The 24717-nt window shown below is 42.1% G+C and overlaps 1 protein-coding gene across 3 annotated transcripts; it reads right to left on the bottom strand.

Moving 5' to 3' along the window:
* Window positions 1–2725: 2725 nt before the first annotated feature.
* Window positions 2726–23552, bottom strand: MDM1 (Mdm1 nuclear protein). Of its 3 annotated transcripts, none has more exons than XM_082239646.1 (15): window positions 23371–23552; window positions 22499–22613; window positions 21504–21865; window positions 20981–21115; window positions 19997–20176; window positions 18864–18985; window positions 17816–17915; window positions 16019–16057; window positions 15486–15661; window positions 13578–13841; window positions 12121–12263; window positions 11827–11960; window positions 10179–10281; window positions 7664–7732; window positions 2726–4512 (listed from the first exon to the last, which is right to left on the bottom strand). In XM_082239646.1, exons 1-15 carry the CDS (start codon window positions 23386–23388, stop codon window positions 4397–4399), a joined length of 2076 nt encoding a protein of 691 aa, XP_082095772.1. In that variant the 5' UTR covers window positions 23389–23552; the 3' UTR covers window positions 2726–4396. The 3 variants fall into 3 exon arrangements, with proteins under 3 accessions (XP_082095772.1, XP_082095770.1, XP_082095771.1); XM_082239644.1 differs by having other exon boundaries at window positions 10032–10281; window positions 23371–23551; XM_082239645.1 differs by lacking the exon at window positions 16019–16057 and having other exon boundaries at window positions 10032–10281; window positions 23371–23551.
* Between the last annotated feature and the right edge of the window lie 1165 nt (window positions 23553–24717).

Genomic DNA, 24717 nt, shown 5'->3' on the forward strand with positions numbered 1-24717 from the left:
GTAGCCTCTGTGGATACTCCTTTCAAGAAAGAGAAATAGTTCTTCCATAATGGAATCTCTGCAAAGATAAAGTGAAACATTTGGATAGATTCCAATTTTCTTATTTTCCCAAGGAAGTGGTTTCATGTGCATAGTGTCAGGGCTGGAGTCCTGCAATAAAGGAAGCAGCTCTCCGTTGTTAGCAAAGTTAACTCTTTATTCAAGAAAACAAGCATACAACTCAGCCTAGTGGTGTCAGCAGCTCTTCCTGGTAGGTCTTGCCCAGTTGCAAGGCGGAAGATCCCAGCCTAAGGCTCTTCCTCTCCCAGATGTTTCCCAAGCAGTCTCAAACTGCTTTTTATGTGCAGTAATGTGCTAACTCAGTTGTTGTTGTTGTTTAGTCGTTTAGTCGTGTGCGACTCTTCGTGACCCCATGGATCAGAGCACGCCAGGCACTCCGGTCTTCTGTCTTCCGACAGGAGTGCTAACTCAGAGGCCCCAGTAATAAGTTTTCACTCTAGTAAAATTTGAAACCTATTCTAAATCATAGTTGCAACATCCCTTATGGCAACCCCAAAGCTCCGCACCCAGTGTGACCAAACCAGTCACACTCCCCTAAATCTGCCTCTACTATTGGCCCTGGCTATAGAGTTCTAGGTTCCTCTTGATAATACTATATACATGGATGTATAAATGTGCTTGTGAGTCGAGGACCCTAACCCACGTAGTGGAGAAAAAATGGACACAGACACAAGTATTTTAGGTTAATGGGCTGAAAAAGGCTACATCTTTTATTGGTTACAGCATGTGAGCGGTATTGGCTTAGGCATTGGATCAAACAACCTATATCCGACCCCACCTGCGCAGGGGGTCATTTGAAGGTTAACAACCAGTGGGAGGAGCTTGTTGATGCAAATACAACTGGAATCTTCCCCTGATGTCACCGGGGGTCGTGCCATGGCCCTAGCCACCAGCAGGGCATCGAACAGGATCCATGACCGCCAGATTCCTTTAACGGAATACCCAAAATGGGGCGGGATAGGAGATGGCCACACCCCGCCCACCAACACACAACACATATTCCAATGCCTAACTGCCAAAACCGGAAAAGTTGTGCCAAATTGCTACGAGGTAACTGAAAAACCAAGAGGCTGGTGCCAACTTAGCCAAATGGACAAAAACTCCTAGCAGGCCCCCTGGGCAACCAGGGTGACCAACCAAGGTCCATAGCATGGTCAAGAGCACAAACCTAGCCTAAAGGGTGGGCGGGCGGGTGATCCGACATCTTCCAGGAAGCAGAATGAGGCGCGGAGGCTACCGCGGCCACTTAAATGTGGCTAAACCCCGCCCCCAGGCCAACCCTATTGGCTGGCCCACTGCAGGGAGGGGCAGCAGCTGGGGAGATGATGCAGGGGGCCAAACACCCCCCCTGCTGACGGGGGAACGTTTCCCGCTCACAACACCTCCCCTCTGGGAAGAGGAGAGGCTTGGCCACAACCAAGCATTTTTCGTTTTGTTTGATACTCTCCAACATTCCTCAGAAGGACATTATACAAACATCTCTATATCTCAGTGAAAGGTGTGGAAGAAATCCCCCCATTCTTTTTCCAAGCCAGGGTCATGGTGGATGGGAATCAGACTCAATATGAACTATAAGATTGCTGTTTTGTAAACCTTTCCATTCTTCAGTGTTTGCTGTGTCCTCATCCTTAGCTCAAAGGAAGAGGTCAGCATGAATCACACATTTGAGCAGGTGATCAGGGATGGGCTAAATTTGCCTCCTCCCAAAACTGAGTTTGGGTCCTGGCCAAATATCAGCAACTTTAGTTAACCAGATTCATCACACACACCCCTGTTATTTATTTCTTTTTAAACGATCATTTGGCACTAGTTTCAAAGACTAGATTAATGGTTTCAGCAGTTTGATTTCTGTTTAATTGAACATATTTTAAACAATAATTTTTATATGTTCGGTGAGTCTTTTCTGAATTACAATCAGGGATTAAATAATTGCAAATTCCTGTATGAAATTGCCTGATTCACATCTTGACAAATGTGCAGATAAGAATTTAGATAACCACTGGATTTTGTACTCTTTGAATTTGTAAAAAGTTATCAGTCATTTAAAAGTCTCGAAATATGCATGTAAGTAGCGGCAGCAAGACATGAACACCTACAGTCAATTAAAAGTTGATTTTGTTCCAGAAAAAACATGCCACTTGTCCGGAGCTCTCTGCCCCCATGACTTATGGCTACCCTGATGATGACTCAACTAAATCCTCAACGTTGTTCCTCTTCCTCCGGAAACAACACATGAAAACGTATCTCTGCCGTCACTTCTGTGATGTAAATTTCCCCTTTTCTTGTACCCTTCCCCTCCTGCATTCTTGCACACTGAGAGGCTTGGAAACTGGCTCAGACAAGCTATTGTCTGATAACTCCTGTGTTTCTCTGGGCTATGAAGTCCCCCCTGTACTTCCCTCTGGTCATCCCCTAACAATTCTCCCTTCATGCCCTGGGCTGCTGTCCAAGTCTGGCAGCTGCTGTTGCTCACTTGCTGGCTCCAGCCTGACAATGTAGCTATTTTTAGAGAAAATACTAATTTGAATATTATGGCATGGATTTTGAGAGGTACCTTTCACAATTAGTGTGGAAATAAAACAGAATTATGGGTAAAAGCATGCAAAAGTGAAATCTCCAGTTATAACAGGGTTATTTCTAATTAAGGATCTGACGTACACAAATATACAACTTAATTTTTATTTTAAAACACATAAAAAGCGATTTTTTAATCATAAAAATCTAACATTAAAAAATAATAATGAAAGTTCCATCACTTCTTTATAAACAGTGCTGTTGAATGTTAAAATGCTGTGGGCTAATCTGGGAAAGAATAAACCCATTTTAGCTTTAAAAATCTTTCTACGATGCTAATAATTCTGAAACAGCACAGCAAGACAGCATTGCATTGTCATCAAGTTCAGTTCTTTCCAATTCCCTGAGTCTTGAGAAGAATCCGCTGTGGTGATCTAAATACAACATTTAAAACTCAATATGGCTAACAGTGATCACGTGTACAAACCTGAAAATTATCATGACAGAGAAACACAACTGTGATTTAAATACAACTAGGGCCAAACTAGGCATTATTCTATTCACACAATTAGCAATGCTATGAATCATTTTAAAAAGTAAGTTGCAGGTGTGGGAGCCCCGATCCGGACTGGGACATTGGTTTGGGGCAGCACAGCTTTAACTCTTTGTCCCCAATGACAGTCCCAATCCACGTGAGAGGACTGTTTAAAATTTACTTTCAAAGAACCACTAGTTGAATGGGTGGCAACAAGTCTTTGTCTGGCTCATAGACTGCCAATAACCTTTCCTTCTGTGAAATGTTGAAGAACGCTTCGGTTCAGATACTGCTCATGGGCTTCATTACCTGGAGTATTATGGACTGAGATTTAGTTACGTCTTTATGATAAAACTGCTAACAGGTGAAGGGGAGTGACACTGGAATGTATATTGAGGACAGAACCAAAGTAACAGGATGCTGTGGTGTTGGGTCATGAGAGTAACTTTTGTGGTTGTCTCTTACTTGGTACTCTCATAATGAAAACTGACTCAGGTTGGTATTGCCAAGGCAGCCACAGAAGCTACATTGATTCCTGCTGGAACCTGCACAGACATGACCAAGTCAAAAATTATGTTAGGTCCATAATAGCTTTGGGTAAATGCCAAGACTGCATTGGAGCATAAAGATCAGTGCTGATGAATCTGACATGAGGAATCTGAATTATTTATATGAATATGCTGGGTGGGATTAAAGGATTTTGGGGCTCAGTGAGTGCCAGAAGAGATGAAGAAATGCTGAGGTCAGGAATCAATGAAGGTTGCTGGCAACCTACACCTGGGTTCATCCTTCATGTTATTTACTCTTACTTCACTGGGAATACTTGACAATCTCCTCTTTGTGATGGATGATGAAGATGAACACATTGTAGCATGGCAACACTTCTCTGCTATAATGCCATTTGAACAAGACTGACACTGCTCTAGCTAAAAACATTTGTGACCAAATGAGGTAGAGCTCAAATCTAAGACAGGTTGTGCATTCCCAGAACCCATGCCAGTAGGAGCTTTGCCTGTGACCTCTAGATGTTTCTGGACTCTAAGCTCTCTTCAGTCCCAGCCAGTGCGGCCAATGACCAGAGTGGAGCTGTCATGCAAAAACTCCCAAAGGATCACAGGTCATCTATCCCTGTCCCATCCAAGATAAAGGGATGTGAATAGCCAGCATTTCCTATATGGGACCCTTTTACCAAAGTGGTAAGTGCAAACAACCAGAATTCAGCCTCAAATAATTTCCGCAAATTGGTATTAAAATACCAAAACAATTCAGGAGTATAGCTGAACACAATCACATTTTGCCCCAGAAGTTCTCCTTTCTTCTCTGTGCTCGTTCTAGAACCTGAGATGCCAGTGAACTAGAAGCAGCAGATCGAGCAGATAGCTGGGACAATCGGTCATCATCATCTGTAAACATAACAAAGGCGGGGGAACCAATCAGATACATGGTAACAAGATAAGCAAAATATGCTTAGGGGCTTGCTAAAATGGACATTGTCCTCTTTAGGAACTGTAAGGTTAACACAAACTTACCAACAATCATATAATTATTTTCTACACTGGGGAATTAGGAGTATATATGGATAGTGAAGCCAGATTTAGATTGGTTTTTAAAATTATGACACAAGGCACATCTTCAAAGCTTCCTGAACTGTATGGTACTTTAAAAAAAAAAACAATTGTACTTTTTAAGAGCAACCTATTAATATTGAAACTAGAGGTGCTGTATTTTATTTCTGAAAGGACCAAACACATAAATGAACACATGTGATTCCAAAGTATGCTTTCTTGTACTGGTGCAAACTCAGTCCAATGGAAATACCATTTTACTTTCATTGACAGTTAACATGGGCCACACTTTTGACCATACTGCGTGGGGTGAACTTAGCTGTAAGAAGATACAGATGTAGCAACAGCACACACAAGGGGATTGAAGCTACAGAAAACTCTACGGTGGAAAATATTGCTTGCACCCCAGTTCCAGGAAATCAAAGCATGAGCCAAGAGGCATGCCACAACATCTTCTGCAACACTGCAAAGAATTCTGAGGTACACTCTTGATTCATGCATCGCTTCCAATGTGCACTCTGAGTAGCCTCTGGCTACCATGTAACTTATGCGCTGCACATAAGGAGAGCAAAGCAATCCTGCTGCATGGAGCATGAACTGATAGATGGACATACCTACCCATGAACCATACGTTGCTCAAATCCACACAAAATTAAGAGTTTCTACCAAGTCACTATTTTTGTAATACAACATCGTCGAGAGTCTTGCCTGCCATAATCGCAAGAGACCAAACCGGAAAGCTGTTGAAAGAGCAGCTGCCTGGTTTGTCTTTATGTGCTAGTTTTGTGGTACTAAGTTTCTGAAAGAGCTTGCCTGAGAAATGTTCAAAAACACTGTATGCAAGAAAAATTACAGACTACCTCCATCACTATAGTTCCTTTCCTGAAACTACCATTAAAGAGGTGCCAAGACTCAGCACCTAAGCATTGCACAGTAAATGTGTGCATTTAAAATTAGATAAAATTTCAGATACTAGCTTTTCTGCTGCTAATCATTTGTTTTCAGTAGCAGAGCAACTGTTTGGCAACGATCTGTCATCTCAAGAAGATTGATGAGACGGCAGGGCATTGCTGAAGACCTGGTTGACTTTAGAGGCTTTCTGTAAACATTTATAGTTGCTTTGCTGAGCAATCTGCACAGCCCACACACTTTTCAGTCTTAGCTATTACTGAAAGCTGCTAAAAGAGCCAAGTATCAGATGGACCTTACTCAGAAGGTGCAACAGTTTCTATGATATTTGCATATGCAGCCATTAATTCTGAGCAAGTACTTCCAAGCATCTCCCGTCTCAATCTGTGCAATGGGGCATTGCAAGCTAAACAATTCCTCTTTAATGGCAAGTGTTAGGGATGAGTCACACATTAATTCAGAGGTGCAAAAACCAATGAACACAGATTTTTCCGCCTCGGGGTTGTTGTTTTCTTGGGTGTGTGCAAGTCATGACCCTACATCAAACTGCCAAGCTACAGAGGTGGAAAGAAAACTGTGAGTATTTCTTTTTATGTGGTTGTGAGGGCCGTTTCTCACCAACAGTTCCCCATTTGAAACCTATGTAGCATCGTTATTTTGTACAGGTTTCACTGTCTCAGAAATAATTGTGTGATTTAGCCTGTGGTCTCCTCTATTTATCCACTTTTTGTTTGCCTGGGATTGATATATAATGAACTTTAAGAAATTCAGTGGAGACCTGAATGACCCTACTCTCTCCTTGTCCTAGGCCCTAGATGGTAATTAGCATCATAATTCCAGTCAAACACTCCCTTGATCTTAGTTGCAGTTCAAATCTAAAAGGTGCATTTAGGGAGGTCATACAGTTTGAAAATATTTGATCAAATATGTGCTTTGTCGTCCCAAGAGAACAATGCAATGAAGAAGAATGGTAAGAGGCAAAACAGAAACCAAATCTAAGATGCTATGCACAGACAAGGGATGGTAAGCCTGCTAAGGGACTACTACAGGTAGCAGACATGGTGTTAAGTTTTGTAGTCTTCAAGTTCCAATGGAGTTAATAAATCAGGGCATACTAAAATTCTTTCCCCACGTACTTATGATCTTGGAATGGTATAGCTACAGAGGTCTACACAACAGCTTTATTCAGATTTAACACTTAATTGTGGTGAATACGGAATACTGTGCATTGAAACAAGCCAACTTCAAACCATACTTTATGAAGCTGGCTTGTTTCTACTGACCATGATTAAGGTTAACCACAATTTAGGGTCTGCATGGCATGTTTCTGACCTCCTCCACCATGGCCTGAGGAGAGAGTGCACAAAGCCAAGGCTCACTCAGGACTGCTCTTGTAGTATTCAACCACAGCTAACACTACATCCAAACATAATCAGTGGGATGACATACAGTGGAACCTTGGTTGTTGAACGCTTCAGAAGTTGAATGTTTCAGCTTTCGAACGCCAACAACCCAGAAGTGAATGCTTCCGTTTTCAAACGTGCCTCACAAATCAAACAGCTTCTGAGGCGTGTTTCTCCAATTTTTCAATGGATTTTGCCTACCAGCAATTGCATGTCAGTTGTTGAACATTTCGGAAGTCGAATGGTCTTCTGGAACAGATTATGTTCAACAACCAAGGTTCCACTGAACTAAAATCAAGCCATGGGATTCTATATTCGTCACAAACAGAACAGTTCACTGCATAACACATGCATATACATTCTCATATTCATACACGTGTGTGTGTGTGTGTGTGTGTGTGTGTGTGAGAGAGAGAGAGAGAGAGAGAGAGAGAGAGAGAGAGAGACTGGTTATATATTTATACACACTTTTAAAGTTTCCATTAGCATGAATTAGTATGAAATATCTATTTTTACAACAGCTTTCATAGTTCCTACTTGGGGGGGGGGGAGGAGGGGAAACTGAAATACTGTACAGAATTATGTGTTGTTATTATTAATGACTACATTAATAATAAATGCCTAAAAATTATTAACGGCTCTAGTTATATTTAACATGGATAAAAGAGGAGAAATACCTTCATCATTATAGTTTCTCTCCTGAAGTGGTAATTGCATCCAGCTCCTTTTAGGGCTTGCAACACCGCCTAAAAAGAAACAGCACACAACATTGCATTTCTCCAGTCCACAAATACTTTACCTCCTCATGGGAAAGCCAATATACTATATTTTTCCATGTATAAGACGACGCTTTCTGCTAAAAAAAACAGGCACAAATTGGGTGTCGTCTTATACAGTACATGGATCGTGAATGTAGAGGGGGAACGTGCGATTAACGCCAGCAGCAGGCAAGAGATTAGCAGCAGCGATTGGGCGGATGATTGGTGGCTGTGGCAAGGCCTGCTGGTGACTGGCTGTGGCTGCAGCAACTGGGCAGGCAACTGGTGGCTGTTGAGAGGCGGGCAAGCGATGGCGGCTGCGGCAAGTGGGTGGGTGGGCTGTTGGTGGCGGCGAGCGGGCAGACAATTGGCGGCTGTGGAGAGGTATGCAATCAGAAGTGGCTGTGGCAAGTGATTGGCAGCGGCAGGCAGGCAGGTGAGCAGTTGGTGGAAGTGACCTCCCCCATCCCCCCAAAAAGCTAAACAACTTAATTTCGTAATTTTGGGTTTAAAAAAATAGGGGTTGTCTTATACATGGGGGCGTCTTATACACAGAAAAAATACAGCACTAATGTACAGTCAACGTTCTTCAACAATGTTGGTCAACAAAGCATTCCCCCAAAATATTAACTCCTTCAGATTAGTGTTGAGATGTAAAGAAAAATATCCATATTGTACATAGAATCATAGACATATGGAGTTGGTAGGGGTTATGTAGTCCAACTGTATTCTCTCACTGTGAACTGTTTGAAAAGAAAGCTGCTACAACAGTCTACTCATAATCTATCTTCATCCATGATTTGTCACTGTCTCCATTTCAATCCTATTTGTTTTAGTTAGCAGGTATCCCTGTAGCTACCCTTCCAACATCTCTTGAAGACTCTTTTTTTACGCCAACGGGCCTATTTGGTTGTCTCAAAAGTTTTTCAAGATGACCCAGTCATTTTTATGATTATTTTGCATTGTTTTATTGTATTTGTATAGGTCGAGGTGGTGCAAATCGAGTGGTTAGTGTGCATAACAGCCAGCCATCATCTGCATTCATCAGACTTCATGGAGAATATGCACATAAATCTGTGCATGAAGAATCAACTGTACACATTTCCAAGTAAATATACATAATCTCCAACAGGCCTTGGGGAATGTGGGTCTCTCAACCAAATCTTTGACACTTCCCGCGCAATATGCACATTCTCCACTTAGTAGTCTTCAAGAAACATGCCTTTTTCTTTCTTTCTCTAGTTCAGAAGTGTGACATCTGCACCCCCTCGGACTGCTTCTGGGCCACTGCCTAATCCTTTGTGGCCCCCCAACATACCCTCCCACTGATCAGTCAAGCAGAAGAGGAAGGGGCAGACCTCCAGATAAAGATCAACTTTTTTCTGCAGCTCAGCCTCCTTTCACTTCTCAGCTGTTCCCTAGTCAAATGAGCAGCAAAAGCAGGGATTGCAGGAAGAGCAAAGCTGTAAGCTACCCCTGTTCTTTCCACACTCCTGAATATAATAGCAACCATGGGGTCAATCATCATCAGAACTGCACACGAGGGAAGAGTTAACCAGCTGAGGAAGGGTTACCCAGCAGGGAAAAGAGGGCTGGAACAGAAAGAGCGTGAACTATCTGTGGTCCCACCCCACTGCTGGCAGATCTCCTCCAAGAGAATTCAGGTCCTGCTGGGGGAAAGGATGCATGCTCCTGCTTCCATTGATATAGCCTTTTCAAGGCTCTAGGAACAGATACTGCCAAGTCAGAAACACAGGCTATATGCGTAATCCAAACCCTACCAGGGGGCATCACAGTCTAACAGAATAGTAGGGCCAGGGATGCATTTGCAGCCCCGCTGCTCAAACCAAATGGGGCAAGAGGTGTGAGGAGCCAGGCAAATCCCTGTGCCAGGCTTGAGCCCAAATTGGGTCCAATGCCATCAAGTGGCCTGATGAGTATGCATGACAGCCAGTTGTTATGCACATTAGCCATTCAACTTGCATTACTCTCAACATATACATTGCTTTAATATTTTCTATCAGTGGATGATATATAAATATGTTGAGAAACATATTTAATAGAAAGTTTCTGCATGCTTAAGGGAGCTGTCTACTTTTGGCTGTTTCAGTTTTTCAGTGTGGGGTCACATTGCAGGGTAATAGGAGACACTTGGGTATTTTTCAATGTACAGATTCACAGAAATGAAGAGTTTCTATTGCTGCTCCTGCCAAGACCCAGAAGCTCTTATTTAAAGCCATTCTACCTATCTAAAAAAGGTCCAAAATTGTGTAGAAAGTAAGCCAACCATTATGCTGAAACTCAGGATCCCTAAGCATTCCTTGAATGCGGCACGATGGACTCCAATAGGGCAAAAAAGCATCCTTGGCTGATTTTAAGGCAGGAACTTTTGTTGTCTGCCCTGAATATGCTGAAGCTGGAGAGCTTCTGGCACCTGACGATTCTCGGCTGCACCATTGATCTTTCCTCAGAGGCAAAGGATCCACAGTTTTCAGCCCAGCAGCTGGGGAAGGACTCAGTGGCGTATCCTCGTCATCCTGAAAAGACAGAGTTGAAAAAAGACCCTGTCACGTTGTGAAAAACTATGCCAATGCTGTTCACAGGAAATGAACAAGACTGTCCTTTTCCACTTAGTTAGCTATGTCTGGCTGCAGACATTGAAGTTACTTTAAATGAATGTCACATTTAACTGATCACTTCTGCACACACGAGTCCCTCAAACTAGATTCATGAGTGCATAACTGCAGGTTAATAGCTGTGTATGGAGGAGTTTTGGGCCAGTGAAAATAGAGGGGGGAAAGAGCTGAAGGGACTGCTTTTGAGATCATCTAGTTAGTCATTTTTAGAGGGACGCGGGTGGCACTGTGGGTTAAACCACAGTGCCTAGGACTTGCCGATCAGAAGGTCGGCGGTTCGAATCCCCGCGATGGGGTGAGCTCCTGTTGCTCGGTCCCTGCTCCTGCCAACCTAGCAGTTCGAAAGCACATCAAAGGGCAAGTAGATAAATAGGTACCACTCCGGCGGGAAGGTAAACGGCGTTTCCGTGCGCTGCTCTGGCTCACCAGAAGCGGCTTAGTCATGCTGGCCACATGACCCAGAAGCTGTATGCAGGCTACCTCGGCCAATAAAGCGAGATGAGCGCCACAACCCCAGAGTCGGTCACGACTGGACCTAATGGTCAGGGGTCCCTTTAACTTTACCTTTAGTTAGTCATTTTAGAAATGATCAAAGATTGAATCGCATAAGTGGAGGTAGGAGCCTCATTCCGAGCATCCATCTCCAACCATCAAATGATAGGGATGGTTTACTATGACTTAATTTCACCAGAGGGAGGCACCAGTAGTGAATTAGTTTCAGACAGGCTTGCTTCACTGAGGCTGAGCTTGTCCTGTTTAGCACATAAACTTTGGAAACTGCATTCAATAGCATCTAATACAAATCTCAGACCGGCCCATTCCTGCAGACAATGTATCACTGGCACTCATTTTCAAAGGCTGTCAATCAGTGGTCTAGGGAAGGCCATTTGCTTTGCATAGCTACAGGCCTATAGCACTGTTAGTCAATATTTTTTTAGGATCAGGAACAGCTGATTTGGGGGCCTCGGGGGCTCCCTCTCAAATAGATCCCCCTCTCTTGAGTTACCAGCCTCCTCCCACATATGAAATTGGTTATAATGTCCCAGGCAGGTAGACCCTGGGTGATCCAGGAAAGGGTGTAGTAGAGACGTCCGGGAAGCCACGTACCCCTGACTCCTCTTCCACACCTCAAGCATAGTGGAAAGAAAAGGGTTCTCCAAATCTCAGAGCCTCTGAGGAGGGGCTGATAGGGAGTGCTTTCAGTCTAAACCATGCATTAAAACACTCCATCAGGGGTTAGTGCATGTCTGTGCAATGTTTAGCAATAGGAATACAGAGTCTGTTATTTCCCCAGTTACTTCCATGACATTTGTTTGATAAAACTATAACTGCTTCACGGTCGTCAACAGATAACACTAGATAATTTGTCATTTTTATTCAGTAGACGTGAAAACAAAGAAAGTGAAAACAAAGGGTAATTCTAAGCAAATTTTAAGCAAAACGTACCACCCTGTTAGATTTTCTTTTCAAGTCTTCCCTTGAGATTTGACTTGCCAGGGCATGCTTTTCTGAAGACCCCTGCCGCACATGCAGCGAGGATGAAGGCTTCACTTTTGGAGGAGATACTAAAACAGCACCTCCTACAGGAATAAAAGAACACACTATTGTTAATGCTGAATTTCCAGAAATAAATTGCTTTGTGTTCTTTTTATATTTAAGGGGTGTGGGTGGGTGGGTCTATATATCTATATGTCTCTGTCTTTATACTGTATCTATATCTATGAATCATTAAATGGTTACCAGCAGCTGGTGTTGTAAGGTCATGATGTGTTCTTTGGGCTCCACCAAGTGCCCTTAGCTGTGGAGTAGGAAGCCTGCCACCCTCTTGTGAGGATACCAAAGAAGACTCTGCCATATCACCTGGAGAATTCATGTTTTCTTCTCTGAAAAATATGACAAAACATACAAATATACACATGGTAAAAAGTGTATCCTCTAATTTATTGGTGGCCATAATTAATAAATTGAAGAATCTTATTTTGTTTGCTCTCCCAGGGAAAGTTCTACATATTATATAGGCCATGAGCAAGAGAGAATGAAAACCACAAGAGAGCCTTCAAAATATACAGTTATATCTTCATTTCTGCGGGTTTGGTTGGTTCCCACAAATATTCTAGGTAGACCGCTTAGGAATTTTACACATTCGGTCCAATAGACAGAATCATTCTTTTTATCCAATCTAAATTATTAATGGCTGTCTTACACCCATTATTCATTGGCCTCACAGATTTCCAAAAAGCGCCCTCCCTTTCACCATTATGGCCCCCATAGTGTTATCTTTAGTGCAACTTCGACCCCCAGTCATACTGGTTTTCTACCTGGTTTTCCTGTTCTTCTCTATCTTAAGAATGTGTCCTGTCTTAGTATCACTACAAAACAGTCATTATGCTCCTAGTTATATTTGCACACCAAAACTGGTCTGGGACCGTAATAAATTTCATTTCATATTTGTACACCAGCAAATGAAGTTGGATCTACCTTGTCAACTTTCCCCATTTGCGATCTTTATCAATATCAAAGAGTGAGCACATACTTTTTTTAAAAAAATGATGCTTTCATATTTAATATGCTTTGAAGAATGTCACCAGCTGTATCTCTAAACCATTATCTCATGATTCTCATGTTACCAAGTCATGTGTTGTCAGCCATTTTCCAGCTGCTTCCCATAAGGAGGAAAAAAACTAACATGGAAAGTAACTTTCAGCATGGTTTTTAGAGCAATTCCCAATTTGCAATATGAGTAAAATAATCCATGTGTAAAATAATCCAGCAGGAGGTTAATCATTCTTTCTTGATACAACTTCAAAACATGGTATGGCATTACATGAACAAGCCTTGTACTCATGTGCTCCCACCACAACGTCCCCTGGCGTACTATGCTTAATTAGCTCATCACTGCATCCAAACAGGAAAACCATGGTTTATTGCAAGTCGTGCAATTCAGGTTTAGCAACAAGTGGCAACCAACAGTTTCTGAATGAATAGTGATGCTTGAAATGTCTCCTGTGGCTAATTAGTAAGAACAAAAAAACAAAAAAACTAGTTCAAACTGAAATAGTAATTTCTAACCTCATTCATGTACATCGATTTGATTCCTCCATTACATAGTGAAACTGTCATTGCCCTACTTAACAGACATTGCGTGTAATTGTCATAACTGAACGACGTTGGTTTGAAACATAATTTTAGATACTTACACTTGCTGGGTGTCTGTATTGGCATCCTTATCGTTTTCTTTCAGTTCTTCGATCTCTTCCGGTTCCGGCTTATGTTTCGCCCCCTCTTCTTCCTCTAATGCTGGTGACTGATTTTCCAGTTGCTCATCATTGCCTGGTTTGTCCCAAACCAAACGCTGTTTGACTGGAACAGTGGCAGCGTCTGACATGCCTAATTTCCCAGTGTTGTTCAGCTGGAACTGTTTTGGCAATTCAGGATGTGGCAAGAGCTTTCTCTCACGGACGCTGTATAAAGAGGAAGCAAGCAGTGCAGTGAATTCAGGATGTTCCCTTAGGTATTCAGAAATATACTGATCGGACTCAAACATATGATTAAAAGCAAAACTATCATATAAAGTCTGATAAGTTTTTTACTTCATACCAACATACACATAGTTCAGCTTGTAGGGAATCCGCTAGGGTTTTAAACTTTTAAACGAAAGCCTTTGCAGCCAGTATTCAAAAAATTGCATAACCAGTACTGTAAGATCAAAGGTGCTCTGAGGGGCTTCAGGTCACACGAAAAACGCTTGAAACTGAGATAACTTTCAAGGCAAGTTTGCAAAATGGTACTGAGGATTATTGGTTAAATAAAAAAGCCAAAAGCTCATTGGACATGCCTGAGCCTAAAGTAAGTCTTTGAATTCCAACTCCTGTGTATGTACTGTAATGCAGAATTTTAAACTTAGACATAGAAGGGTTGGATATGACTGCGGCCTCCTACTGAACCTCCTAATGAATAGGGCCAGAAGGGAAGTCTTCCCCAACCTGGTGCCTTTTCAGATGTTTTCAGCTAGAATTCCCATAATGTTGTTGTTGCTGTTTAGTCGTTTAGTCGTGTCCGGCTATTCGTGACCCCATGGACCAGAGCACGCCAGGCACTCCCGTCTTCCACTGCCTCCCGCAGTTTGGTCAAACTCATGCTGGTAGCTTTGAGAACACTATCCAACCATCTCGTCCTCTGTCGTCCCCTTCCCAACATCAGGGTCTTTTCCAGGGAGTCTTCTCTTCTCATGAGGTGGCCAAAGTATTGGAGCCTCAGCTTCACAATCTGTCCTTCCAGTGAGCACTCAGTGCTGATTTCCTTCAGAATGGATAGGTTTGATCTTCTTGCAGTCCATGGGACTCTCAAGAGTCTCCTCCAGCACCATAATTCAAAAGCATCAATTCTTCGGCGATCAGCCTTCTTTATGGTCCAGCTCTCACTTCCATAATACTTCCCATAATACCTGAATATTAACCATGCTGGATTGGGTTAATAGGAGCTGACACCCAACAACAACAACTGGAGGGCACTATAGGGTCACTCAGTTACTGGATTCATTTCCCCTCTTACCCCCATGTAGCATGTTCTTGTGTGGAAGCACAGATGTACAGCCTGCAAAAACCGGTCTTCACACACATACTTCCAACATGATCTAGAGATGCTGAGCACTTGAAATCAATTTTACATAGGCTACAGTCACGTAACAAATTTTCATGGAAGTATTTGTCATTAAAATCAAAGGGTTCTACTTCTGAATAAATATGTTAGGGTTGTGCTGCTAATAAAATAGCTATGCAATAAAGCCCACTGAACTTGATTTCACTTCTTGATTTAAAAAGTTTTCTGCCACAAAAAAATATTAATACACACACACACAAACATTCATATGTTTCATTACTAACATTGTGGAGATGAAAAAAGGGAGAATTTCATGCCAAGAATGGCCATTTTAGCACGTTTTTTCTAGAGCAGTCCTAAATGAATTCAAAAAAATGAATTCACAAAGCGATATAATTGGAATATTAGAGGCTGTAACCACAAATTGCACTCATTTAGTGAAATGAATATTCCATTTCTTAAACTATCATATTCCGGGTCGGCTTATTCCACACAGAATCCCTTACCCTGCAAGATCTAGAGCTCTGACATTGTTGCTAATGATTTCTTCAGCACTGGAATTCGAGGACAAATCCCAAAGCCTGTTGTTATCTGACAGAATCTGATTTAAATGATCTCTGGAAAAGTGGGTTCCCTGGACTCTTCGCCTGTAGGCCTCTGCTTTCTCCCGAAGTTCTTTCACCTGGGTATGAAGATTTCACAAAGTTGGATTTTTTTATTGTGGTCTGTAACATTTGTTTAAAACTATTAATTCATTTAATAGTCACAACTGACAGCACAGAGCAGCGTGACACAGAATACATGTACATGACCAGCGGCAGCACTAACAAAGAGCAGCATATATAAGAGTGCAGATACAGTTTTTAAAGTAAGCAAGAGTTACAAGCAGCCAAGCCCAAGCACAGCTGTTAAATAAATTATGCAGCAAGCACAAAAAGCCTACCAGCTATACATTTGCTTAATGCCACATTGTATTTCATTTTGAAGGTTCAGAAATGTTATAATTGCTCCAAGCAGGAAGAACTTAGATGCAACCAACCTCCATATACCACATGGTATTTAGGGTGTTTTGAGAACCCTAAAGAAAGTAACACAGAAATAAAATAGCATTTATTTACTTATTTGATTATGTTACAGTAAATGAGATTCAATCTCACATGAAAAACGATCCCTTTCCATCTGTTGGGATTGTGGTGTTATCCTGCCTCCTACAGTTTACTTTACAAAGAATGTGATCTACTCTCCTTATGACTTGTTTTGAATGGCATTCTTAATAAACATCCCTATTTAAAACTATGCGTTATCAGTAACCAATCTGACACTTGCAGGATTAAATATTTGCATGTGTATTTCATGTAGTTAATGTTAGCCATGAATATACAGAATTATACAGAGCCCTGGTGTATCATAATTTCTGCAACAACACCTCTACAATATCAAAGCATTCAAACTGTTAGTGTTATGTTAATAGTTAGAAACAGTACAAACATAGGGTTTTATCTAAATTCTGAGAGAAGACCCACTGATATTAATGGCTAACTTAGGTCTATTAATTTTTATGGGTCTACTCCAAGTAGGATTTAGTTGGCTACAACCCATAGCTTTTACTTCCAGGCACTGTACAGTCATGTTTATTATTATAAACCACTTCACAAAATCCAAGGAACTGAAAATCTTAGTATATTAACATATTCACCAAGCTAAGCAAGCTTTAAAATGCTTTTAAAATTACCTTTATATATTTCAGGGAATAGGATAGCTGGTATTTGCAGCACAATCTGACTAGATAGCAAAGATCAATGAGAAAGTCACTCTGTGCTTAAATTAACACACACTGAGATCTCCAAATATCAAGAAATTTGAGAGCTTTCTGACATCTGTCTGTAAAGTTTCAGTACCCTTTTACTAAACACAGATTTGGGAATTTGCTATTTTAAAGATCCATTTTTCTGCATGCAAAATTTGATTGAAAAGCAAAAAACTGTAGCAGAAGAGATGCATGCATGGTCAGAGCAACCGGGCACCTTGGGAGGAGATGGGAATGGATATAGAGAATGCCTGTGGTGAATTATGAAGAAACACAAAGAACACCTCAGTTTCACTATCCCAGCAGGTCATAGGCTCCGGAAATCCCTACTGTGATTATGAATTGCCCTGTATTAATATTTCAGAAGTCTAATTTGAGGTGAATTTATGCCAAAAGTAAACATACACTTTACAAAACACATAAGCAATTGCCTTCAGGCAACAGCTCCCTTGGAAAGGCTTTATAACTATACTTTCACGCTGTCACTCAGCAATTTGCAAAGAGTCTCTTTGGGGCCTGAAGCCCGGTGTCAGAAGGTGGAGAAAATTAAACACTGAAGCCCCACCTGAACTATTCATTTAAAGCAATACTGTACCACTTTAAACAAAAGGACACTATACCTGGAGAGTGCAAAATGATAGTCAGGAACCTATGTATCCAAGCAAGTCACTGTGCAAGCAAAACAACTTCCATGAGTGCAACAGGATTCCCCTTTCTCTCCTCCCCCACCCACCCCAAATATGTTGTGGGGTCACTCCCAAGCCTCTCGAACAGTTTTGGGAGTAGGGCAGGGAATGCATGGGGAGAGGAGAGGGAGGGGAAGTTCCACTAAACTTGTGGAAGCAGCTTCCCTTGCGAAATGATTTAGTTGGATTCAGCCCTAAACCATTGCCATAGGTAATGAGAAACCCCACCTCACTGATGCTGTTGCATAACTTCTCCTCCTGGAGAAATTCAGTGAAATGGTTCCCACCACCACCAATTTCTCTGCTTACAAATAAGATGGAAATACTCAAAGTGATGACAGACCTGATCAGGTTTGTTTCCCCTGATACGTAACCAGGCTCCATCTTTGTACATATACTGTGCTGGAGACAAGAAATTTGATCTGTATTCTGTGTTCATTTTCCTGGGAAAAGCAAGTTCACAGGGTGGGGAGATAGATTTATTATTTTGCAATTATCTGATAAACTTTGTCATTGCTTCCTGCCCCCCTTTAAATCTTTCATCCTAATACTAAAGAGAGAAAATGTTGTATGATATAGGTCCAGGCAAAACACTGGGAAATAAACATTACCTGTAGGAGAAGTGAGCTATTAGCAGCAATTCATTTGTAAAAAGAGGCACACTCTATCTCAAGTCCACCTTGAAGATATGGGGTGATTGGCTTCGCTCAGCATAACAAAAACCACTCAGCACATTCTAAGATGCACTGCTTTTTTATTACAGTGGTACCTCGGGTTAAGTACTTAATTCGTTCCGGAGGTCCGTACTTAACCTGAAACTGTTCTTAACCTGAAGCACCACTTTAGCTAATGGGCCTCCTGCTGCTGCCACGCCGCCAGAGCCCAATTTCTGTTCTTATCCTGAAGCAAAGTTCTTAACCTGCAGCACTATTTCTGGGTTAGCGGAGTGTGTAACCTGAAGCGTATGTAACCCAAGGTACCACTGTATATTGTTTCATGTATTGAATAGAGGTTCCTAGGATGAGCTTTTGTTACTTCTGGCTTAGTTCAGCCATGACCAAGATGGTTCAAGGCATAGTCAGCCACTAATGTCCTCTGTGCATCTGCAAATCTCTCACTTAGTTTAGATAGAGCTATTGCACTGCACCCTATTAAAATTATGATATCCTATTTAGCCACAATTTGGAGATAAATCTTTAGCTTCCTCCTACAAGATGCTAGATTAAATAAATTGGACAAAAGATTCCTGCACTGCAGGGGTTTTTACTAGATGACCCTCATGATCCCTTCCAACTCCACAATTCTGATTTTAAAAGGTGCCACAAGACGCTGTTGGTTTGCTGCACCAGACTAATGTGGCTCCCGCTCTAAAACTGTCATGTGATACTTACTTAATATTTCTATGTAAGCCAAGTAACCTATGTTTTTGTTTTTGTTGTTTCAGCTTTGTTTCCGATTTGCTTAGCTTTGATTGATCTTCTGCAGTCTTCAAAAATGTTTCCTTTTCCTTTTTCTGAAGCAAAAATTTCAGAAACACATTATTAATTTTTCCAGAGGCCTCTACAAGCTACATTTCTATCAGACATTATCTTAAGTCTGGACACTTCTCAATGTACCAGCAGTTTCGGGAAAATTTGAAATGTGAAAATGTTCAGATATCTTTAATTGAGGAAGAATGTTTAGTTGACATATTTTATAAACAGTAGTATCTCTCCAGGGTTTCAGACGGGGATATTTCCCAGCGTGACTTGAAGACGCCAGAGATTGGACCTGGGACCACCAACACGCAAAGCAGTCGCTTTTACTACTGAACTCTGGCCCATTACCATATGGGAAGCATCAAAATGAAATGAAATAAGAAGTAATATCAACCCCAGTGTTTTGTTTTGTTTTAATGAAGTTCAGTTTTAGAGACTTACTTTAAAAAAAAAAAAAATACTATGGAATTAAATTTAAAAATACAAGCAGCAAAAAGGAAGAACACACATAACAATACATGATAACTAATTAGGAAGAAAGTGAAATTCACTTTAGGATATCATGGGTAAACCTTTGGAATAATTAGAAGAATACAGCCTAAGGGGGAGCTTATTAGGAGACTTTGCATGTGTAAGTTATGCAGCCAAAACACAGGGGGGGAAACAGTATGTATTTGTACTTCACTGGAGCGTGATTAGAAGCTTGAACAGCTTCCACACAGTAGATAAATGAAAATCATAGTGCCATTACATCCTTAACATTGGGGTCCCATGCTTCTTGTACTCACTCAGTAACTTTGCACAGAAACATGGCATCCCAAATGTTATCAATCCACTGCTAAAGGTTCGATGAAAAGATAAAATGCAACACTTTATAATTAAAAAATCCTCATAATTACTTTTTTTAGAAACACTTCTTTCCCCATATAATCAGAGTCACCAGCTGAGAATCTAATGTGATCCTGATAATCTTCATATATACAAAGTATTAACTTCAAAAGTTATTTGAAATCGTTTAAAATTACTTAAATATGAATCTGCAATACCTTTTCTCCATACGAAATTTCTACAGGTTCAGATACAGGACATTCTTTCTCCTCCAAACTGCATCTCTGTTTCCATTCTTTCACAGGGGGTGAAGCTTTGAAACTCCTTTCATATTCAGTTTCAGGAATAATGACAGGAGACTTATATGGAGGGATGGATTTACTTGAACTGTGAATAAACTTTGGTTCAGAAAAGATGTTAATTTGTTGATTTCTAAAGCTAAATTAACAGTGCAATCCTAACCACCGTTACTCAGAAGCAAGTTCCACTGAGTTAAAGAGGGCTTATATCCAGGTAAGGGGACTAGGACTGCAGCCTAGATCTTGCACTGAAACCAGTGAGATTTAATAGTGCTTAAGTCTCCTAGATCACTCAACAAGGTTATAATGAATTGAGAGGTCTATACTTCTCAGTTGTTATGTCACTGATCCAGCTAAGTAAACACAAGTCATGCTCCCCAATGATAACTGCTTATCTGTGGGATTCTACCTAGTAAAATACTGTACATAAGAATGGTGCTGCAATAAAACTGCTAGCACATTTGCAAAGATAAGCAGGGTCCAGCATGGTTTCAGACTTCATGGGGGATGACTTGTTGAGATTCCTGCATTGCAAGGGGTGGACTAGATGACTCTTGGGGTTCCTTCCAACTCTACAATTCTATGATTCTATAAAACAGATTCCTCATATACTACTCATGTAACATTTTATGCACCATGCCTCAGTTTATCAAGGCAGCAATCCTATGCAGGTTTAACTGGGAGCAAGTTCAACTGAATACAGTGGAACTTATTTCCAAATACACCTGAATATAATTGCAATGGAAGTACGTCAATATTAATTTATGTAAACCTAACTCCTATACAAACCTAAGTTTGGAGAAATCCCCAGTCAATTCAGTGAGGCTTACATTTAAGAAAACTTCCAGGTACGGGATGATACTTTACAATAAGAACCCTACTTTTTATATGCTTGAAAGTTACCTGGTCTGCTGCAAGCACTGGAGATATCTTTTGAGGAGTTTTCCAAATAAATTGCCGTTGATACTCAGAGCTTCTAGGGAAGCTGCTTGACCATGGAATATTCAGGCCTGCTTTCCTCTGCAAAACTCTGTTAAGCTGTCAACAAGTATTGGCAATGAACTTGGGGAAAATATAACTTCCTTTCCTCTAACAGTGTTTGAACCTTAAATGAACTGTTTAAAATTAGTGTAAATATTTTCTTGGATAAAGGTGATGAAGGCAATGTCATACCATCATATTGTATAAACATCTCTGAAACATATACATTTCAAAGACAAATCAGGCTTCCATTCATATCAATGACAAAATGTGCTTCAACAGTACCATAACCAAACCCCTTAATGTGTTATAATTATGACAGACCTACAATTTTTAAAAGAGCAATTTTTTAAACATTTCGCACAGAAATTCACTTCAACTGCTGCTCTTGTGTCTTAGCTTCTGCTTCCAACATCAAAGCAAAAAGAAATTTCAATAGTCTCACCTCACCGTCTTTTTCTCCCAATTCCTTTTTGGTAGGTAGTGGTTTTTTGTTTATATGCCCTATTGTTTTGGGTGGTGACACCTTGCTTTCTGCAAGAGCTACAGTTGATTCAGATCTAGAACTTGCAGGGCTGGAATGCACCTTTTCAGGAAGCCTGGGTGCATCAGGTGTTTTAATATTTTCCTGATTTACATCATCTTTGCTGTCTTTTGTGCCCAACTCCAATGGCCGGTGGGTTTCATATTCTGATGACGTATCTTTCTCCGAATTATTGTCCCCAATCCATTCAAAGGACTTTGAAATCTGTGTGTTGTGATAAGGCACTCTTCTCTTAGAAATGAAACTGGGTTCTCTTGCAATTCCTGCAAAACAGGAATCGTCAAATCTGTGCATTTTGAAAATCGTAAACAGGTATCTAATTCTCAAAGCATTATGTTATTTCTAAGCAGCAGTTAGAAAAAGGAGAGAAAGGGAAATGCAAATGGATGTCATAAATAAGTGCTAGTTTTATTTAGAAGATCCTGAAAAAACACCTATGTGATTTTTTTGTAGTGGTTGAAACCATATGGCACATAACTGGTGGTGACAGGATCAAAGCCAAAAGTAAGCAGGGCATCCATTTCCCCCCCTCTGCTACGCACTTCTGACCCCCCCTTGCTACCCACATAAAACTGGGCTCAAGGCAACAGGTTGCCCAGCCTTGCAATGCATAAAGAGGTGCATCCAACCATGTCTCCCTGCTACAGAAGGCATCATTATTTATGTCCATTCTCCCATAGTCACTGAATTTAAACATGCAACTTTGTGTCCATATTTTCTGGGGGGGAAAAGTTTTGTTGTTGTTTTTTTGTTCTCTTCTTAGAAAATAATACTGCTGTCATGCAGGATGTTGGGGGGGTAATTTATCTCTATACTATGGTAAACTTTATAAAATTAACACACACAAAGTAGTAATTATACAGCCATAGAAGGACAGAAAGCCTAATTTGGCTTACCGAGCTCATCCGATCGAAGTCCAGCCCATCGGCATTTTTGCTCAGGTGCAGAGCTACAAAGCCTAGACTGAGCCGATTTCCTCCATTTGAAGTTCCTCTTGTACTCACTCAATCCCTACAGGAAGACAAAAACGTGGAAACCAGTGATTTGATGTCGTACTATTTCAACAGCTTCCATCGAACCTAACTCTACTGCAAAGATTCCTGTGAGTACACTTGCACTCTCTTTATAAGATTGTTTTCTTGAGGGACAGGACATATTGGGGGTCATCTGCATGGGAGTTTAATACATATCCAAACCTATTTGTGTCTCACGTTGTTGTTGGGGTGTGTCTTTTTTTTGCAAGCTCTGCAACCTTTAAGTTTTAAGCATCGCATCACCGGCATGAAACCCCCAGGTAAAAGTTTCCCTATCAACGAACCCACCTCCACGCCAGGCAGAAATGAATTTCCACCGGGCGCACAACTACTGAAGATGCCAGAGCCGTGAATGCGAGATGAGCGGCGGCCCTAAAGGCTTTCCACGCCAACCCAGCCCAGCTGGTGCCCACATACTAACCCATTCAGAGCTCCAGTGGGAGCAGACTCACTCCCACCCCTGCGCTCACTCGGGGGGGGGGCACCCCTCCTGCATGCTCCAACCCCAGGCTGGGGTTAGGGCAGGTATAGGGCTTTGAGTGACAGCCGGGAGCAGCAGCAGCAGGAGGAGGAGAAGCCAGGTTGCCCGGCTGCAGAATGCAACCCCACGGGGGCCACAAACGGCCCTTAAAACTGACGGGAGGGCACAATAGGGGCGGAAGCCCTTGGGGGCAAATGGATAAAAGCCCCCGATAGACGAAAAGGTGGCGGCCGCAGGAGCAGCCGCGTCTCACCTTCCAGCGCACAGGCATGGCTTTAAAACGGAGCAGAGGACGGAGCTGGGCGGCTGAGGCGCTCCGGGACGGTTACGGGGCGGGGTGATAACGGGGGTAGAGGGAGGACGCGGCCGCTTGTAAACACGGCCGTCGCCTTGACGAAGCGCCGCGGCCTGGCCCACCAGGCCCGCTCGGCGCCTGCGCGGGGAGCCGACCAATCACAGCGCCCGGCTTGGCTTGCCTCCATCATCTCCCCGCTTGAAGATGCTCTCGGAGGGATGGTCTCTGCTGCGCCTGGTCCTGCTGCTGCTGCTGCTGCTGCCTCCGCGCACGAAGAAGGACCAAAGTTGCCCCGAGAGAGGAAGCGGGCTCTGGTGTCTCCGCGCGCAGTTGCCCGTGTATCTTGGCAAGAGAGGGGAGTAGTAGTTGTTGCTCTTCTTCCTCGCTCGGGCAATATGCTTGAAAACCCCTCTGCGCTTCTTGCCGGGGTGGGGTGGGGGGGGTGTAACTATCGTATCTAGAGAGGATGCATTTTGTAACTAGATCGGTTTTGGAGTCCGGACATTTGTCTCCTTCCTTTCCATCTTCTCCTCTGATGGAAATCGAGCTGAAAAGAGCTTGCGGGTGAAAGATGGCAGAATTAAAGACAAAATCCTAGCAATAAAACGGGTCTTTGCGAGGTAGGTTAGGGTTAGGATGTATTTTGAATTTTACACACACACGCACACACTAAATGAAGGGTGCTAAAAAGTTGAAACATGACTTGGGCAGTCAAAAGATATTTTGGTTAAGTTAGGTTTGCTCTGGTAAGTGAAATGTGTGTAAGATTGCATAGAAATAATTTTTTAAAAAATGTTTGCCAAGTACTTGGAGTTATATTTGTTGTTGGCATCCATCTGTCTCAAGAGGCAATGGAGTTTGCCTTTGTGGCTGAAGTGAAACAGCTGCGTAGCACCGAAGTGACGTCCCGGGCGCAAGTCTGGGCAGTGTTTTTGGAGGTCCTGGGCTGCCCAGATGACAAAATACCCCACCCTCCAGGCCTTGCTGATGTGGTCCAGAGGAAAACAAAGCAATACATTTGGCAGCAGCTTGGCTGCATGAGTTATTGAAAGGAGGCGTACAAGGTGCCATCCAACCATCTTAGGGACTCCAGGATTTGTGTAGGGTCTACTCCTTAGCCTTTCCTTCTCCCAAAGATATCCTGGAAGGCAGAGGAGGTTTGGGAGCAGAGTTTTCCTTCTCCTTGATGGGCTACCTTTCCAGGTTGACAAGCCCCATGTGCCGCTGACTTCCCTCTACAGCATGTGCAAAAACTGCCTTCTTGACCTTTGGACCCATTATTGGTATCATCTGCTCAATCCGCCT

The sequence above is a fragment of the Podarcis vaucheri genome (genome assembly GCF_965113315.1).
Source record: "Podarcis vaucheri genome assembly, chromosome: 10".
NCBI lineage: Eukaryota > Metazoa > Chordata > Lepidosauria > Squamata > Lacertidae > Podarcis > Podarcis vaucheri.